General features: G+C 36.5%; 1 protein-coding gene across 1 annotated transcript in view; it reads left to right on the top strand.

Annotated features, from left to right (window-relative positions):
* The first annotated feature begins 1,378 nt into the window (after window positions 1-1,378).
* Window positions 1,379-18,286, top strand: part of LOC129254843 (RIMS-binding protein 2-like) — a 125,841-nt gene continuing 108,933 nt past the window's right edge. The window contains exons 1-2 of the mRNA XM_064106162.1: window positions 1,379-1,489; window positions 14,762-14,893. Of these exons, the coding sequence (XP_063962232.1) occupies window positions 1,379-1,489; window positions 14,762-14,893 (243 nt within the window). The remainder of the gene's footprint in view (window positions 1,490-14,761; window positions 14,894-18,286) is intronic.

Genomic DNA, 18,286 nt, shown 5'->3' with positions numbered 1-18,286 from the left:
GAAATTTTATAACAAATGAGAGGAAGAAAGGCCTCCGGGAAGCGAAATTATTTTTCCCACCGAGTTCTGGACCGACATATGAATATTCATGACTTGCGTCTTCGGATTGAGAGTACGCATGCGCGTGGACTTGGCCTCGACCAGTGCCGATCGTAAGCATTCACGTTGCTCAGAATGAATTAGCATCGTCAAATTACCGGTACCCTTACATAGTTACATATAGGCCTTATAGGCTTAGATCTATATATACATCCAATTCTTAAACACTTATCAAACTAGCTGCCATTAATGGCAAGACATGTGCTAGGGTGGGGCTAGCTTAGGCTAGCGCATTAACTTTACCTCAAATCTGGACCTGTCTAATGCCTAATACTAATAGGAATAGCCGACTAATGCCATGGTTAACTTCGAACTTGTTAATTCCGAACTTTACGTTTGATTAGGTTTGGACCAATATTAGCTTATTTACCATGGTTTAATATGTCTAGTCCGTATACAGAACCAGTCCTAGATCTAAAAAAAAATATCTTAGTTCTAGTCTAGTCTCTAGATCTAGACTCTGATCTACGCGCTATCAGCATATGGAACCACTAGTGTACCAAAGGGGGGGGGGGCAGACTGCCCCCCTGACGAGTCACAACTGATTCAGGGGACGTGCCCCCCCCCCTTGAAAAGCCAAATTAATAATTTGTAATGTCAAAATGCAACGAAAAAATACGTTTTTCCCCTCTTTTGAACGTGAAGATCTTTTTTTTTTTCTTGTCAAATTTTTTTCAGCTACAAAATCCATAATTTTGGGTGAAGACGGGGATCAAGATCACTGACGTTAATTTGTGCCTGACGTTAGAATACGTTCCATGCACGCACTGGTGTACCTAGGATTTTCCAAAAGGGGGGCAAATTTTTTTGAGGATATTTCGTCCGCGAAAAAATGTGACAAGCCCCCCCCCCCAAAAAAAAAAAAGGGGTCTTCACCCCAAATTATGGATTTCTTAGCTGAAAAAAAAATTGACAAGCAAAAAAAAAAAAAAAAAAAAAGATCTTCACGTTAAAAAAAGGGGACATACGTCTTTTTCATTGCATTTTTACATTACAAATTATTAATTTGGCTTCTCAAAGGGGGCACGTCCCCTGAATCAGTTGTGACTCGTCAGAGGGACAGTCTCCCCCCCCCCCTTGGTACACTAGTGGTTCCATGCTGATACAGCGTAGATCAGAGTCTAGATATAGAGACTAGACTAGAACTAAGATAATTTTTTTTTAGATCTAGGACTGGTTTTGTATACGGACTAGACATATTAAACCATGGCAAATAAGCTAATATTTGTCTAAACCTAATTAAACGTGAAGTTCGGAATTAACCAGTTCGAAGTTAACCATGGCATTAGTCGGCTATTCAGTGTTGAATGTCAAGGCTCAAACATCCAAGGCCAAGGCCAAGGCTTTAATACCCAAGGCCAATGCTTCAATACCAAAGACCAAGGCCAAGGCATGGAAACCCAAGGCCAAGGCCTGAAAACCTAAAGGCCAAGGCATTTCAAACTTACGATATACAGAACAATGAACTAACAATACTTAGGCGGCAGACATCACACATGGTAAAATGTATGTGAGCGAGGGGATTGAGCGAGAAAAAAAAACCTTTGTACATTTAAAACAAAAATAATTTCATGATAGAGACATATTAAAATAATGATATAGTTACCTGTGTACACATAATCCATAATTTTTCTATAGGCGATTTACATTGCAATAATTATTATTACCACGGTCATCTGAACCTGGCATTCTCAACGTATGTTTTCTCCACTCCCTGGGACAGGGGCAGCAGAAAATTATTATGGGGGGGGGGGGTCAACGCCAAAAAGGCACCCATTTTTCAAAATGAGTTTTTTTGTGCAAACAGATACATGTATTTGAAAAATGAGATTATGAACTGCGTGAAGTAATTGTGTGTTTTATAGAAATTAAGTTGAGCAAAGGCTTTCTAAAGTGATTTTTAATTATAAGATAGATATTTTGCTTTAGGTTTTACTTCTCAGCGAGAAAGCATAGCGAGCAAGCGGTTTTGAAAAAAAAAAAATTCTGAAGTTGTAAAACTTGATTTATGGTCAATTATGGGGCTAATCATTGTTGAAATTTCCTTGCGCGATGTTGCCAGCGCGAATCACGAGCTCAAACTTCTTGACATGTCGTGTAATAAGACATGGAAATTATTTTATTCTGAGCTGGTTTTGTAATCATGAAAAAGATGTGTATCTAACTAAAAAATAACTTTGCGCTCGCTAATTCTTTTTATATACTGACCAGTAAAGGAAGCAGTTAATTAAGCAGTTAATTACTGCATTTTAAATAAGATACATAATTTACCAATAAAAAAATAATGCGAGCGCAAAGCGCGAGCTCAGAAATTTGTGATATTCCAACCTGAAAACTGGACATTCTAAGCATTTTTTTGTGAACGGGAAGAGAACGAGTACAATAATTGATGCGAGTGCAGGAAGCGAGCCAAATATTTGTGATATTTCAACCATAAAGCAACATTCTATACATTTTTGTAACCATAGCAGTACTGTATACTAAACAATAATTGATGCAAGCACGATTCAAAATCTGTGATTTTCAAACCTAAAATGTATTATGTTTTATTATTAAAGAAGGTATTTCTTTTTTAAAAAGGGCATATTTCATTTGAAAAAAAAAATCCTACAGGGATTTTTTTTTTGGGGGGGGGGGGGCAAGAGAGCACAAAGCGCAAGCTAAAATTTTCAAATGCTTAAACTGAAAATGAGTCATTTTTAGGACTCTTGTCAGTTTTCATATTTTTTTCTGCTTTCAACCACTTTTATTAAACAGTTAATTAATCATTGATTATTAATACTTATTGATAATATCAATAATTATTAATTATTAAATTATTTTTTGTTAATTATTATTTCTTGAAACCATATTGACACAAAAACAAATACGTTGCTTATTTCCTTGAAACTGTAGAGAAATGAGATTCAATGTTGAACGATATATGATTAAAAAGAAGTAAACATTTTTCCCCCTTTGTTTTGTCAATCTGACCCAAAACAAATATAAAATTTAGAAGAGAGATAGAGAGAAGAAGAAGTCCCACCACCAAGAATAAACTTAGACAAGGGGGGAAGGGAAAGGAAAAGATGGAGTAAATGTGATATTATTTTTTAAACAATCTATTGCAAAATTAGCTTTTCTTATAGAAAGAGGGGGACAAATTTTGTTCACTCGCTCGCTTCAATCGCTTTCTTCTTTTTTTTTGACAGAAATTTTGCTCTATATATGCCATGCTTGGCCCCTCAAAGTTTCTGGCTCATCATGCCATTGACATAACCCATTTGGATATGACACAATTGGAGACTGTGTTCAAGTTTACCTAATCTTTTCAGAATATCATTCAGACTTAAAACATTCTTGTTGGCCAAAGAAAATAATACAAGGAAAATCCTAATGGAATAGAAATCAACCTTGTTATCGTTCTTTAGAGTTAGCTATGTTTAAAGTATGACAATTGTTGTCAAAATTGCAGTCAGATGTAAAAATTATTATTGTCATCAAAGCACTATTATCTTGATCATGACCATTATTATTTACTGTCATTATCATCATATGATTACAACACATTACCAATACATAATGCTATTTTTCATAACTGATGTATTCTTTGTTTGAATTTCTTGATAATGGTGACAATTACAATTTATGACACTGCTAGTACACTTACTACTGCTGCTGCTACTGTTACTGGTGATTGGTAGTATTGACCATTAGTGTTATTAAATATATATTTAAAAAAACAATTGAAACATTTATAATTACTTATTTAAAACAAATGAAAGTACAAAATACAAAATGCCTTGAAAATGCCTTAAAAAAAAAAAATTCAAGGCTCAAAATCCTCAAGGCCAAGGCCCTCTCGAGGCCAAGGCTTTGAAAAAGTAGCTAGGCATTAAGGCGCCTTAAGGCCAAGGCCGAGCATCAAGGCACTACAACACTGATTAGTGTAGTAGGTTTCACGGTACACCATGTATCTTTCTTGGGCAGATGTTGGTCCTGAAAAGGACCACCCAATCTCGACGTTTCGACAAGTGTGTTCTTGTCGTCCTCAGGAGAAAACGACAAGAACACACTTGTCGAAACGTCGAGATTGGGTGGTCCTTTTCAGGACCAACATCTGCCCAAGAAAGATACATGGTGTACCGTGAAACCTACTACACTATTCTTCTTCGCCATGGAAACCTTCAGAAATTATAACACTGATTAGTACTATATAGGCATTAATTAGACAGGTCCAGATTTGAGGTAAAGTTAATGCGCTAGCCTAAGCTAGCCCTACCCTAGCACATGTATTGCCATTAATGGCAGCTAGTTTATTAAGTGTTTAAGAATTGGATATATATATATATATATATATAGATCTAAGCCTATAAGACATATGTAACTATGTAAGGGTACCGGTAATTTGACCATGCTAATTCATTCTGAGCAACGTGAATGCTTACGATCGGCACTGGTCGAGGCCAAGTCCACGCGCATGCGTACTCTCAATCCGAAGACGCAAGTCATGAATATTCATGTATTGGTCCAGAACTCGGTGGGAAAAATAATTTCGCCTCCGGGAAAGGCCTATACGCATACAGAGTGTGCACGAGCAGTTCAACCGTTGAAAAAATGTGAATGACTGCGACATGAGCAGGACAAAGACATTACTTGCATCCGGGACTTGCATCTTGATTGGCATAACATTTTAGACTTATTTATCAATGGAATTGTAACTCCCATTTCCCTGCTATAACTATAGGAAAAACGAATGATAACTGTTGTTTTATAGACGTGGAAATTTATGCTTCATATTAGGACCAAAGAGATTCTGGCGTACGTGTCAATATTTCAAAACTCATGCGGGAAAATAATATAATCATTTTTTATGATTGAAAAAAAAGTGCCAAGTTCACACTGTCACGATTTTTTTTTTGGTGGCGGTGCTGAGGAAAATTTGACAAAGCAAAAGAAAAACATTAAAAAAGGTTCCAATACAAAATGTTGGTAATTTTCCTACATTTATCCAATTCGACACCTATACCAGAATTCCAGGGGGAGCTGCCTACATGGAAAATAATGCACGCCGCACCCCATTGTAAAATCTTGGGGGTGCTTTGCACCCCCGGTTCCAAGGGCCTTAATTATAATCGCGGAATAATTAATCGTATCAGATCAGTCGAGGCGATCGTATTGATCGTATAAATAGTTGGAATGGTTCAACTATGTGGTGATGTGGCTTTTTTTGCAGGATTTTTTTGCATTTATTGGAATAATATACAAAACAAATTTACAATGCTTGAGACATGATCATAATACAAGTGACAATCGTATATGTAGTGACTGGAGAAATACAATATATAAAAAAATATATATATAATGAGTAAAATGCATAGGCAAACTATATACAGTAAGCAAATATGTGCTTGAAGCATATAGCAGCCAAAATAAAAATGAAATTTCGAAACGAGACAAAAATAAAATTTTTATTTTGGGACAAGCCCCATCTGGCGAGGTTTAATGGGTATACGCTTTTTCTGATCATGGACCCTGATGTACTTAATTTATGATGATGTAATTAATGCACATGTGCTGCCGATGAAAATATAATATTTTGCCTTTATGGGTTTTTTACAACTCCAGGGGGATCAATGAGAATACAGTAATAGTTCTGAATACGCACTGAGAGAAGTGAAGGCCGGGGGGGGGGGCACTTCCATTGACGAGTGGATACCATGCGCGACCATGGGGTCTCGAAAAGCACCCAAACACGTATTTTCCATATTCTCAAACTGCACCCCTTAACAAGTATTGGCGTCTCAAACCGACCCTTAACAAGTATTGGAAACAAAACGATACTCTTGGCAAGTATTCCCGAAATGAACCCCTAAACAAGTACAGCGATATTTTATTGTTATGTCGGGTCCGTCGGTCGTTGGTTTTACCTTTACACATCATTATTTTGGTTTAGTACGGCCCCATGCACCTTCCACAACTCGCGCAAGTCGGACTCTAAACACGTAGTGTTGGGGCAAAAAGGACATCCTTTATAAAACATTTTAATTTTGTTTCATCATCCCCGAAAATATTACCCTAAACACGTAGCTTTCCTAGCAACATAGATACCCTTTTTTAAATATTTTTGTGTTTTTGACAAAAAGACATCCTTTTTACGTGTTTTTGGGGTCGCGCATGGTATCCACTCGTCAATGTAAGTGCCCCCCCCCCCCGGAGTGAAGGCAAAGCGGTCATGGAGCATGCAAGCAAACGAGTAATTATAATTCCTTGAATAGTCATACCATAATAAAGTTGGAGAGGATAATATTGAAATAAATAGAAAAATAACATTAAAAAATGCGAACATAAGGAATACACACAACCCCCAACCCAAGGCTAGGAATTGTGTAAACATCGAAAAATACAGAAAGATGTTAGGAACCTTGCTTGAACTATTGGCGTAAATAATAAACGTAAAATATATGAATTAAGGGGCCAGATATATGTGTCGGGCACAAATCATTTTTTATCGGTGATAGATTTTGACATAATATTCAGATATTAGTTCCCCTTCTCGCTTTCTTTTTGTATTGGCCGTGACAAATTTGGGAATCCATATAGCCCCAATCCTTCCCCATTATTTTGAACGCCACTGATTTCAACTGGATATCGTCAAAAAATATTGATTGATTGATTTTATTTCGCAAGTCACCATAATATATATACAGTAGCATTAAAAACAACAGGCTTACACAGGATGACCCACGAAAGCTCTAAAGCTATTTTCCAGTGGGGAAATAGGCTTTACCTTGTAAATAAATATTACCTTGGAAATAAGCTTTACCTTGTAAATAAATATTTACAAGGTAGTCAAACTGACAGCAGATGCAGCGTGTAAACACAGTATGAATTTCATTACATGATAATAATAAAATGATAATTACGTAATGTCATGGGTGGTGAAACAAGGATGGGACGTTTTGTAATTCGCTACGCAGGCTTTTGATAGTAAAGCTGATGAAATACAGGGTTGAAAGTAAAATAATGTGAAAGACTGAAATGAAACGATCTATTCAAAATATAAATTCCATGAAAGAGAAGCGATTCAAACAGAGTATGATATTGCGTTTACATTCCCTTTGATTCATATTATTTTGATTCCCTTTCAACAATCTACTTCTTTCTTTATTTCTTCTCTCTCCTCCATGCCCCCCTTCCCTTTCTTGGGGCGGCGGGGATGGGGGGGGGGGTATCGGATATGAGAAAGCCTGCAGTTTAGGTGTTATGGCACACTCGGACAAGTTCAATTTAGTGGCCTAGTAGGTCCATTGGTAAATTGCCAAGTCGTCGACTGCCAAGTGCCAACTTGCACTCACCACATGGTCTGATTTAATTTAGTCCATATCCATTCCGTCCATCAATATTTCGTCGAACAACTATTTGGTCCAGTATCCAATTCATTTTCATTCATTTTGCACAATAGCACGTTGTCCAATTAGACCAAATGGTATATGGACTGAATGGCTATTGGACCAACTGGTTACTAGACGATAGTGGATGAACATAATTATGGTAGACTTTAATGATAGTAGGCGAGTTGGCAATTTGACGATTTGGCATCAGACGAAATGGAAGTAAACTGATCCATGGACTTATATAGTATCACACCGATATAGATAAAGAGGTACAAAAGTGGAAACGATGCCCGACGGACATGCGCATATCCAGGATTTTGCACCACGAGGGGGTCACTATTTTTGCGCCCCTGTGAACTTTTCGGAAAATTGCACCCCGACCCGACCACTCAGGCAATCAAAGTGCCTAAATGCATTTTGAATTGTCTTATTCCACAACCACGTGAAAAAGGCAATCGAAGACCATTTTTTTTAATGTGTCCATAGTGTGTCCATGTAAAAAAAGATCAAAGTTGTATCCACTTCTTGAAAAGAATAAATGCGACCAGAAAGCATAGAATTTTTAAGCGTTTTGGGGTTTCAATTTAGTTCAACTTTTCATCAGAGTGGTAGACCATACTAAAATTATGTGCGGGAGCTGTAATTTCTTAACCGGGGCTAGATCCAGCTTTCGCCAATAGGGGAGGGGGATATTTTCATCTGTTTTCCGATCAAACATTCTACGCTTTTTGCAACCGTGAACATGATATGTATATGAATTATTTAAACAATTATTATTGATACGAGCGCGAAACGTGAGCTGAATTTTTTTTATATTCTGACCTAAAATTTGAGGGGAAAAAAATCTATGAGCACTTTTGGCAATCAAGAACAGGATGAGTATCTATCAACATTTTATGCGATCACGAAGTGCGAACTGACAATTTTTGAATTCCCAATCCAACACTGGACATCATAAGCACTTTTTATAACCATGAACAGGATGGGTATATAGCTAAATAATTAATGCGAGCGCTAAGCGCGAGTTCAAATTTTTTGATATTCTGACCTCGTAAATTTGTGCGAGTGCGAAGCGCGAGCTTAAAAAGTGATTGATATTTTGACCTAAAATGTGGACATTCTAAGCACTTTTGGTAATCATGAACAGGATTGTCATCTAACTAAACATTGATGCGTCCGCAAAGAGCGAGATGAAATTTTTTTCATATTCTTACCTAAAATTTGGACATTTGAGTAAGCATTTTCGGTTATCATGAAAAGGATGATCAGTAACAAAACATTTTATGCGATCACGAAGTGCGAACTGACAATTTTTGAATTCCCAATCCAACACTGGACATCATAAGCACTTTTTATAACCATGAACAGGATGGGTATATAGCTAAATAATTAATGCGAGCGCTAAGCGCGAGTTCAAATTTTTTGATATTCTGACCTCGTAAATTTGTGCGAGTGCGAAGCGCGAGCTTAAAAAGTGATTGATATTTTGACCTAAAATGTGGACATTCTAAGCACTTTTGGTAATCATGAACAGGATTGTCATCTAACTAAACATTGATGCGTCCGCAAAGAGCGAGATGAAATTTTTTTCATATTCTAAAATTTGGACATTTGAGTAAGCATTTTCGGTTATCATGAAAAGGATGATCAGTAACAAAACAGTTTATGCGAGCGCGAAGCGCGAGCTGAATAAAAATCTATATATTTTGATACAAAGTCAGACATTCTAAGCACTTATCTTACCATGAACAGGATCGCCACCTTACTAAACAATTAATGCGAAGAGTAGGATGAATTTGTTTTTATATTCTGATCTAAAATTAGGACTTTCTAGGCACTTTTGGTAATCATGAACATGATTGGTAATTGATGGGAGCAAACATGAGTTTGGCACCCCCTCCCCTCCCTAGGTAAATTGAACCTGAATTTGATGCACCGAGACAAATATCAAATTGGCGTGTGGTGAATATCCATTCGGCACCCCCTAGGTTGAACATCAATTCGGCGCCCCTATATGTCAAACAGCAACTCGACAACCGTATATAGAAAAAAATTATTCGGCGCCCCATCCCCAAGGTTAAACATCATTTCGGTGCCCTTCGGTGCCCCTATGTCGAACATCTATACGGCGCCCCGAGGTAAAACATTAATTCGCCCCCCCCCCCCTAGGATGAAGATCAATTTGGCACATCCTAGGTCGAACATCAATTCGGCGCCCCTAAGCAAAACATAAATTCGGCACCCGCTATATACATACTCTAGGTTGAACATCAATTCGGCGCATCCACCCCCCCCCATGTCAAACAGCAATTCGTCAACCCCTTTTCTTTCCTTCCCTTTTCTCCCTATTTTGGCGCCCCCGAATACGCACATGGTAGAGCTACGGATATAGAGAAATAAGGACAAAGATGTAATGAAAATATAAAAACTCTTGAAATACTTTACGTTTTCTAGGCAAACAAGAATCCAAACTCCAAAGCGTATAATAACGTCCGGCTGAATAGACCTCCATTTGCATCCTGTTTGATATGCTTTCCTGTAAGTTCCATTGTGGGCAAAATAAAGGGCAAAAGTAAGTCTGCTTTCTTTGAGAGGGTGTGAATGATGATATATTCAAATACCAGCGAGTGCCATAGGTGACGGAATCATAGGCGACGGAACGTATTTTCAATTTTTTTTTTTTTTTTTTTTTTTTGGGGGGGGGGGGGACAAAGCGAAAAAAGGCACTTATATGCAAAAAATTGCATTTTTTATGCAAACTTATATTTTCACCATGAGATTATCATCTGTGTTAAGTAGTTGTGCGTTTTGTAGTAATTAAATTGAGCAAAACCTTTTTAAAGTCTTTTCTGATTGATAAAATATCTATTTAGGCTTTATTTTTCCGGGAGCGAGCGTAGCAAGCAAACAGTTTGAACATTTTCAAATCTGAAGTTGTGAAACTCGCCGCTTTTTGGTCAAATCGCGCAAATTATTGTTAAAAGAGCATTCTTGCGAGGTGTTAAGAGCGCAAATCGCGAGCTATAAATTCTAGACATTGCTTGTACTAACATGACTAATAAGACATGAAAATCAAACATTCCGAGCAATTTTGTTATGAAAAAGATGTGCATCTAATTGAAGAATGGACGCGAGCGCGATATTCCAACCAGAAAACTGGACATTCTAAGCACTTTTTTAACCCAAGAACTTAATTGTGTGTCTTAATAAATAATAATTGATGCGAAGCGCGGCGAGCCGAAAATTTGTAATATTTCAACCTGAAAACTGGATATTCTAAGCAGTTTGAAACCAAGAACATAATGTGTACCTTTGATGCGAGCGGAAAGCGCGAGCTGAAGATTTGTGACATTTAAACCTGAAAATTGAACATTATAAGCACAAGTTGTAACCAAAACAAAGTGAGTGCCTTCCTAAAAAATAAATGATGTGGGCGCGAAGCGCGAGCCAAAAATTTTGTGATTTCCAACCTAAAATGTATCGTTTGACTTCAAAAAGGGTATTTTATTTTGAAAAGGGACATTCATGTACATCATTTTGAAATAAGTGCACTCTCCATTTAAAAAAGGCATTTTTTCCTACTGGGATTTTTTTATGTAGGGGGTTAAGTGCCCCTGCCGCCCCCCGGTTCCGCCGCCCCTGCTGCTAATATAGCCTCGGGTTATAATTTTTATCTAAGTTCAAACTGGTATTAACAAAAATATGTTGGTATGACTGCATTTTATAACGATGGTTTTCTTTAAAATATATATTTTTTACCATTTCGATCCATCACATTTTTGCATTTTTTTGTCCGTCGATATGCCCAGCGCTGAGAGGTCATGCCAAAACGTGATTTTGCATGAAGTACATTCTCTGAACCATCATCGGAACTTCGGAATCACACAGAGATGGAAGACCCCTTCCCCCAAATAGTTCCGCCTAGCTGTATGTCCTCGAATATATATATATATATTTAATAAGACATCAGAAATGCGAAACACAAATTCACGAGTAATGCAGTTTTTGCAATAAAATTTGCAATTTTATTATATATATATCACCATGATAAGTACGTAATTTTATTATCCGAGCACATGCAGCGGACCGAGGAGGAGTGGGTGGAGGGAGAGGCACCTAGGAGACGTCATATTTGTTCTTGTTCAGTATACTACCATAACAAGTTGAAAAGAAAAATGCAAAGAGAAACTTGGAGGGGGATCGATGTTACATGGTTATAACATACAGACCTACGCACCGGTATCATAGGCGGATCCAGGAGGCCGACGTTACGCCCCACCCCCCCCCCCCCCCCCCCGATATTGGCGGCGCAAAGTAATATGAACGAAATCAGAGGGGGGGGGGGGGGAATATAAGAGGAAGAATGAATAAAAAAAGGTGAGGGGAATTCAGACTTGGGGAGGGGTGGGAGCCAATCATGTCACTACACAAGTATAAAAACAATTTAGCCCGCGCTTTGAGTTCGCATTGCCTGTTCGATGGAACATATATTCATCTATACCAATTCATTTATTGATTTATTCATTCAGTCATGGTTAAACAGGTTCACAAGTTCAGAGTTATTAGTATATAAAATCATAGTAACAAGTACAATGACAAGGTATAATTCATATCGAAATAGTATGAGACATAAAGAAATATTAACTGATCAATGTAATACAAAACACGGAAACATTGTTGAAGGGCTTATAGTAAAACGAACAAGGGAACTAAATAGGCCTTTACTTATTCAAATTTTTGAGCACCTTATCCGTCAGTGTGCATCTTAATTGTTTAATGATCATATTGCTCAGATCAATTTTCAGGACACAATACACAGTCCGAAAATAATACCTCACGCTCGCATTTTTTATAGGGTTTAGTACTGTTACGACTATAGATTCCAACAAAAACTAGCTTTGAGCTGCCGATCGATCGGGAAAAATGTGGATGAAAATATTGTTCACCCCGGCCCCGTTATTAGTGAAAGCTGGATCCGCCCCAGAATATATTGTTTAAAAAAAAAAGGCATAGGCCACGCGGTATTTGTCATTTTTTTGTGATAAATACATTGAGGCAGTATATTGACAAATAATCACTGGAAGAGAAAGAGCATCTTATAGGCCTATATAACGCACAAAGCAAAATAATGAAGAATGGCGGCAAAGCTAGTTCAATACAAAAGGATTTCCTTTTCCTTTAAAAAAAATGTTACAACACGTTATAATAATGAACAAATCAAAATACAGAACCTGAAGAAATTGATAACGATTCAGTGAATCGGAATCGAAACAAAAATGCGTATGTAAATATAATTATAAAATAGAAATAAAAAACGGGGAAAAAAATAAGAATAGCCCTTTCACAAGCAACCATAATTCTCCCTCCCTTCATACCCTGGACAAGTAAAGAAAAAAAATACAGCTAGAGAAACGAAGCAAAGATGAAAAGCAAGGAAAGGGAAGGAAGCCGTCTCTCGGTACCTGGTACTCTGCCCAGATATCAAGATGTACGTAGGACCTATTCTCCGCGATTTGAAAAACAACGTGCATAACATCACAATTATTATGATGGTCATTTAAAAAAGTTCCTTGGTTGTTTCCAAGTTATTTAATTTGCCGTCGAGGGACTGCGCGAATGCACACGCTCCTACAGGATACGAATGAAAAAGTCGCAAACAGACTCCGCCGTTCAATCCGATACTGTTCTGTATAGCCGGTATACAGATCGGCACGTGAGACAAGCGCAGAGGCGATGGATATGAATATTCATGAGCAGGTATTGATGTCATTTGGTCTCAAGGTGGCGCTCTTCATTTTTTATATCAATTTCAAAATCTGCATCAAAAGAAAGCTCACTTGGCAAAATTTCTCTTCTTTATATATTTTTTTGAGAATAAAAACAGTTCTTTTGGCCAATGCAATACATTTTATGGACTCAGAACTTGTTTATGAGTATTTTGAAAAGCGAAGAGTGAAATCTAAAAGAAAGTTTTGAAATAAACCAATGTCACAATTTACCTTTAATGCTCGGTGGGGCTTAAGCCGCTTAACCCTTACCCTTATTACCTGGCTTGAAATTGAAGACGTTTCAAAGTAATAGGGGCTTATTCTACCCCTTCTAAATTTCTTTGCTGTTGATTTTATTTCACAAGAGAAGTGTGGTATCCTATCCATGGCCCCCAACCACACGTAGATTTTTTTTTTGCAAGTTGCATTTCTACCTGTAGGCTGTAGCTGAATTTTTAATTGTGTAGTGCTTCATGCAAAGGACTTTCAAGCTGGTAGATGAAGGTTCAAGTCCCATCTCACAAATTCCATTTGAAAGGCATTCATTTACATTTGCAATTCTCCAACTAGGTTTTGAAATAGAACAAGTGAAAACTAATTGTTTTCTGAACATTGAGAATGTATATGAAATATCATTGACTGGAATTTCTCTCCAAGGAGTGGAGTTTGTTTATATTTAGTTTGATGTATAAGGTTTGAATATAATTACCTACAGGTGCATAAAGGCACTTGTGTATATCTTGATTTCATTAAGATTGATAGATTGGTATAAATATGTTAATGTGCCTATATTAATCAGATTGTGGGTGTCATGTTGTAACGTAGTTCTCACCCATTGCTAGACTAATCAGACCATTCGAAAATATACCAGAGCTCACCAACTGCTGTAAGAATATTTCCATTACTTTCACAAAACCCCATGAAGAAAAATTTCCAACAGTTCGTTTTTTTTTCTATAGTCTATCTAATTTAGATAAGACACTATATGTGATGTGTATATAACCATGTATCATTCCAGACATAAGCTTTAGTGTGTGTTTCAAACTCTCATATGTGTAATGAAATATTCATTGATCAATTTTATGGCCTGCTGCTCCTTTTGTGCCACAAGTATCGACTAGGCAAGATATATATATCTTTCCACAGCATGTATCATTATAATCCAAGATGGATAATTGATGTATGAGCAGTTTCATCCTGTGTTGACTTAATTATGCAAAGGCTGATTTGTATACCTGTAATGCCTTTCATTTTATGCAACATGATGTCGAGAATTATAGCTTGCCATTGTTGTGTAGATAGTATGAGAGTCTCTACATCCGAATATTGGCAATTGATTGAATATTGATTTGTGTCATTTTGTTTGATATTATGTAGTGGAGGCAAAATATGTTATGTATTAAAAAAAAAGCTTCCTATTCCAGCTTTTACAATAATCTCTATGTAATTATCATTACACATATATACTGCAAATCATAACCATATTGACCCCTTTCATCTCCATTTGATTTTTTACAGGGGGACTTACAACGCTCCCTTTCTACCGGTAGTACTACCCTTAAACTCAAGGTCCTTGAAGACGCCAAAAGCGCCCTTAAGGACGAGCTACAAAAGCTCAAAGAGGACTCCAAATCTGCCACTCAGAAATTGGTAAGTTTGTCTGAAGTCACACTTATGTTTTCTTTCTTTGTAGGGAGAGTGTATTAGTTACCATCCATAGTTTGAGGGAAGGGCTTCAAATTACCCATAGGTCATCCTCTTCTGGAAGTTTGTACTGAACAGGATTATTTTATCTGCAAGTGTGTATTTGAGTTTTGTCAGACGTAGATCAATCAGAAATGATTATTTATGTCTGGGACCGACCTTTAACGTCACCATCCGAAAGACGTGACCGGGGCTCGAACCTCGAACCTCTGCATCAATTTGTAACTTCCCCACATAGCTTGGATTACAGGCGCACGCCACAACGCAAGTGATAATTTGTTCCATTTATGTTTCATGGTATGTTTATTTGAAACCAGTTTGGTTGAAGAACCTATGTATTGAGTCATTCTGGGTAAGATTTATTTCAAATCCTTTTTTTATCATAGATGTATATTTTCAAATTTAGACCAATGGCATTTTCTTCTGACTTCTGGAATCTTGAAGTAGATTGTAATGTCTTAGGGTATATATAGTTTATAATAATCCTAAGCACCGCTACATAACTTCTTGACAAGTTGAATAATGGCAAATCGATAAAAGATTTGATGTTTTATTCCAAACACTAGTGTGTTGGCATAGTTGGTAGAGCGTCCGTCTCACAACCGGGAGGTTGGGAGTTCAAACACTGGCTGCGTCAGACCAAAAGATGCTAAAAGATGGGAGTTGCTGCTACCCTGTTTGGCGTTCAACGATTAAAGGATTAGAGCCTTGTAGATCTGGCGCTGCACAGTGGCTGTCATGCCCACGATCAATTGGGCAAAGCAAATATTTTCGGAGTGTTTCATTTCAAGTCTATTTCGAACAATGAAATATGGATATTCATCTTTTCTTTCATCTTTCATATGAATTCAAAGCTCAGTTTCCATTCAGACATCCTAAGAATACACTTGAAATAGTTATGATTTAATTATAAATAGCATATTGTTGTTTCTTGCAAAATGGCAAAATCTCATATCTCAAATTTTATAGGGAAAAAACTTTATTCAGATAAGTTAATTAATCTATCAATCCTAGCTCTTCTATTCCAAAAGTGATGCACTATCAAAAATGATAAATCTCACACCCAAAATGAAAAAGAAAGATTGTTCATATCAGGTAGGGTGTTGAAAAAGTAATTTATTCCATTAATATACTAAAGAACAAGGTCAATGTTTTTTTGTTTTTTTTAAATAGACACCGTTTACAATCGTCTTTCCCCCTTTTTTCCATTCTTTGGGGAAGGGGGGTATCAAAAAGGAGGAAAACATATGCAGTTGAAGTAGTCGACTTGTGTTTAGCAGTAACAATTACTTGCTGTAAGGATGTACTTGTTTTCTCCAAAATCTGGTTGTATGTATTTTCCTCGATAAGATTACCTGACTCGATATTTCCCTTTTTTTCTATTTCTAAGCTATACTGTGATATGAATATGATGGACGATTCCTTGAAAATTTCAATATGTTATTGGCTGAAATTACATCTGATAGACTAATATGATTGATAGGTGACTATCTACTATCTTACTCAAGAGGGAGGCAGACATGATTTGCATGTGAGTTTTCATTGAGGGTCCACTACTACTTTGTGTTTCTACAGAAGAGTAAAAATGGTAAAGTTAATTTTGCTTGCTTGTCTGTTGGCTTTCTGGGCTGCTTTGAAGGTACATATGAATAAAGCTAACATTTAGGTTGCTTTTTGTCTTATGACTTTTGGTTTATTATTTTAATAGAAAATCCTTTCATCATGCATGTAGTCGAGGGCGAAGACTGGTTGGACAGTCAGGTTTGTGAGATTGACTCAATGATACCATGGAATTGAAACCTGTCTGCTGCCCTCATGGTGCAAGTCCAAACCACTTGTTTGCTTTCTACTTGCTGATCATCAATGTTGCCACCGTGTTGGGTTTTTTTCCCAGCGTTTAGCTAGTATTGCTTTAATATCTTAATGCATACCATACAATGCTTATATATTAGAATTGTTTATTGTTTACACTATACAATTTCATCATTAAAAGCAATCTTGACATCAAATGAGATACAGATTAAAAACAAAAAATTGTATTGTATCCGTTTTCTGATCTACAGTAGATGTGAGCATTATAAGGTAAAAGGTTTTCTCTAATATCTAAATATGTACTGTGAAATGCTTCATTTTATTATTTTTTTTTAGAAATAATGTTCAACATTTGTTAGTATTTGTGAGCCATCTTGACTTCAAGTACACTGCAGATGTGGAGTTTTTTTTCATTCAGCATTTTTTTTTTCATCTTGAGTAGATATGAACATTTAAGAATAAGGATTGACATAATTTCTTTAATTATAGTTGGATATGGATTAAATGCTGATTTATAAGTTAAAGTTTCTGAGACTTATAGACATCAAAACCCATATCAAGGAAGGTAATAATGGCTTAAAAGGTTAGAGGATTGAACATGTGGTCTCTCTTTAGTTGTCAAAATTATTCACCTCACAAAAGGATTGTATCTGTATTTATGATGCAAACATTCAACAGCGGTTAGCTAAGAATTATTTCATTTTAAAGTCGGCTTATTAAATATGGGACATCATTAAGTGGTTGCAAAAGACAAACTGTAATATATTCCAGCTATTTCTAAAGAGTTATGCAGCTTTCGTCCGGGTGAGAAGGGGAATGGAAATGAGAATATTCATTCACATTTCTGTCACTTCAGTTATTTCAAATCAACCGGGGTAGCTGCAGATCCATCCCATACATTATCAGAGAAAATGGGTATGAGTGTAGACTAGTACCTGTTTATTTATTCATAGATGAGCTTAGTGCTGATTCGTATAATATCGCTCAAACATATTTTGGAGATCTTCGCTGTATTGCATACATCATTCTCTTGATGTACATTACTGTAGGATGTGTTCAGATATCAAAATTTACTGTCACATGCTTTTGCCTACAAATGTGAATTGTCACTATTCCAAGATAGGTCCTGTAAATTTCTGATATTAACATTATACTTAAATATTATGATGATTGTTAAATTTAAATATGTGAACTTACGGAGAAAAAAGTTTTATTCCCTTTTCTTCATCATAATTGAACAAGCTTTTTCGTAAAAATAAAGTGCATTTTATTAAGAATGGATACAAGGTACGTAATGTATGTTTCTCAATTGATGGAATCAAGAAGCCTGCAAGAAAGAGAGAGAGAGAAAAAAAAGGGGGCAGAGGGATTTGAAAATACAAAAAAAAATTTGAAAAGGAAAAGTTTACAATTATGAACATTGCATATGAAGAGAGGGAAAGTAAAACAACAATGAGATTAAAACTACAAAGAAGGAGAAAAAAATTGAGAGGAAAAATAGCATATAAAAATAAGGATGAAAAACCA

The sequence above is a fragment of the Lytechinus pictus genome, chromosome 2, assembly GCF_037042905.1.
Source record: "Lytechinus pictus isolate F3 Inbred chromosome 2, Lp3.0, whole genome shotgun sequence".
NCBI lineage: Eukaryota > Metazoa > Echinodermata > Echinoidea > Temnopleuroida > Toxopneustidae > Lytechinus > Lytechinus pictus.
This window is presented reverse-complemented; position numbering and strand designations above follow the sequence as displayed.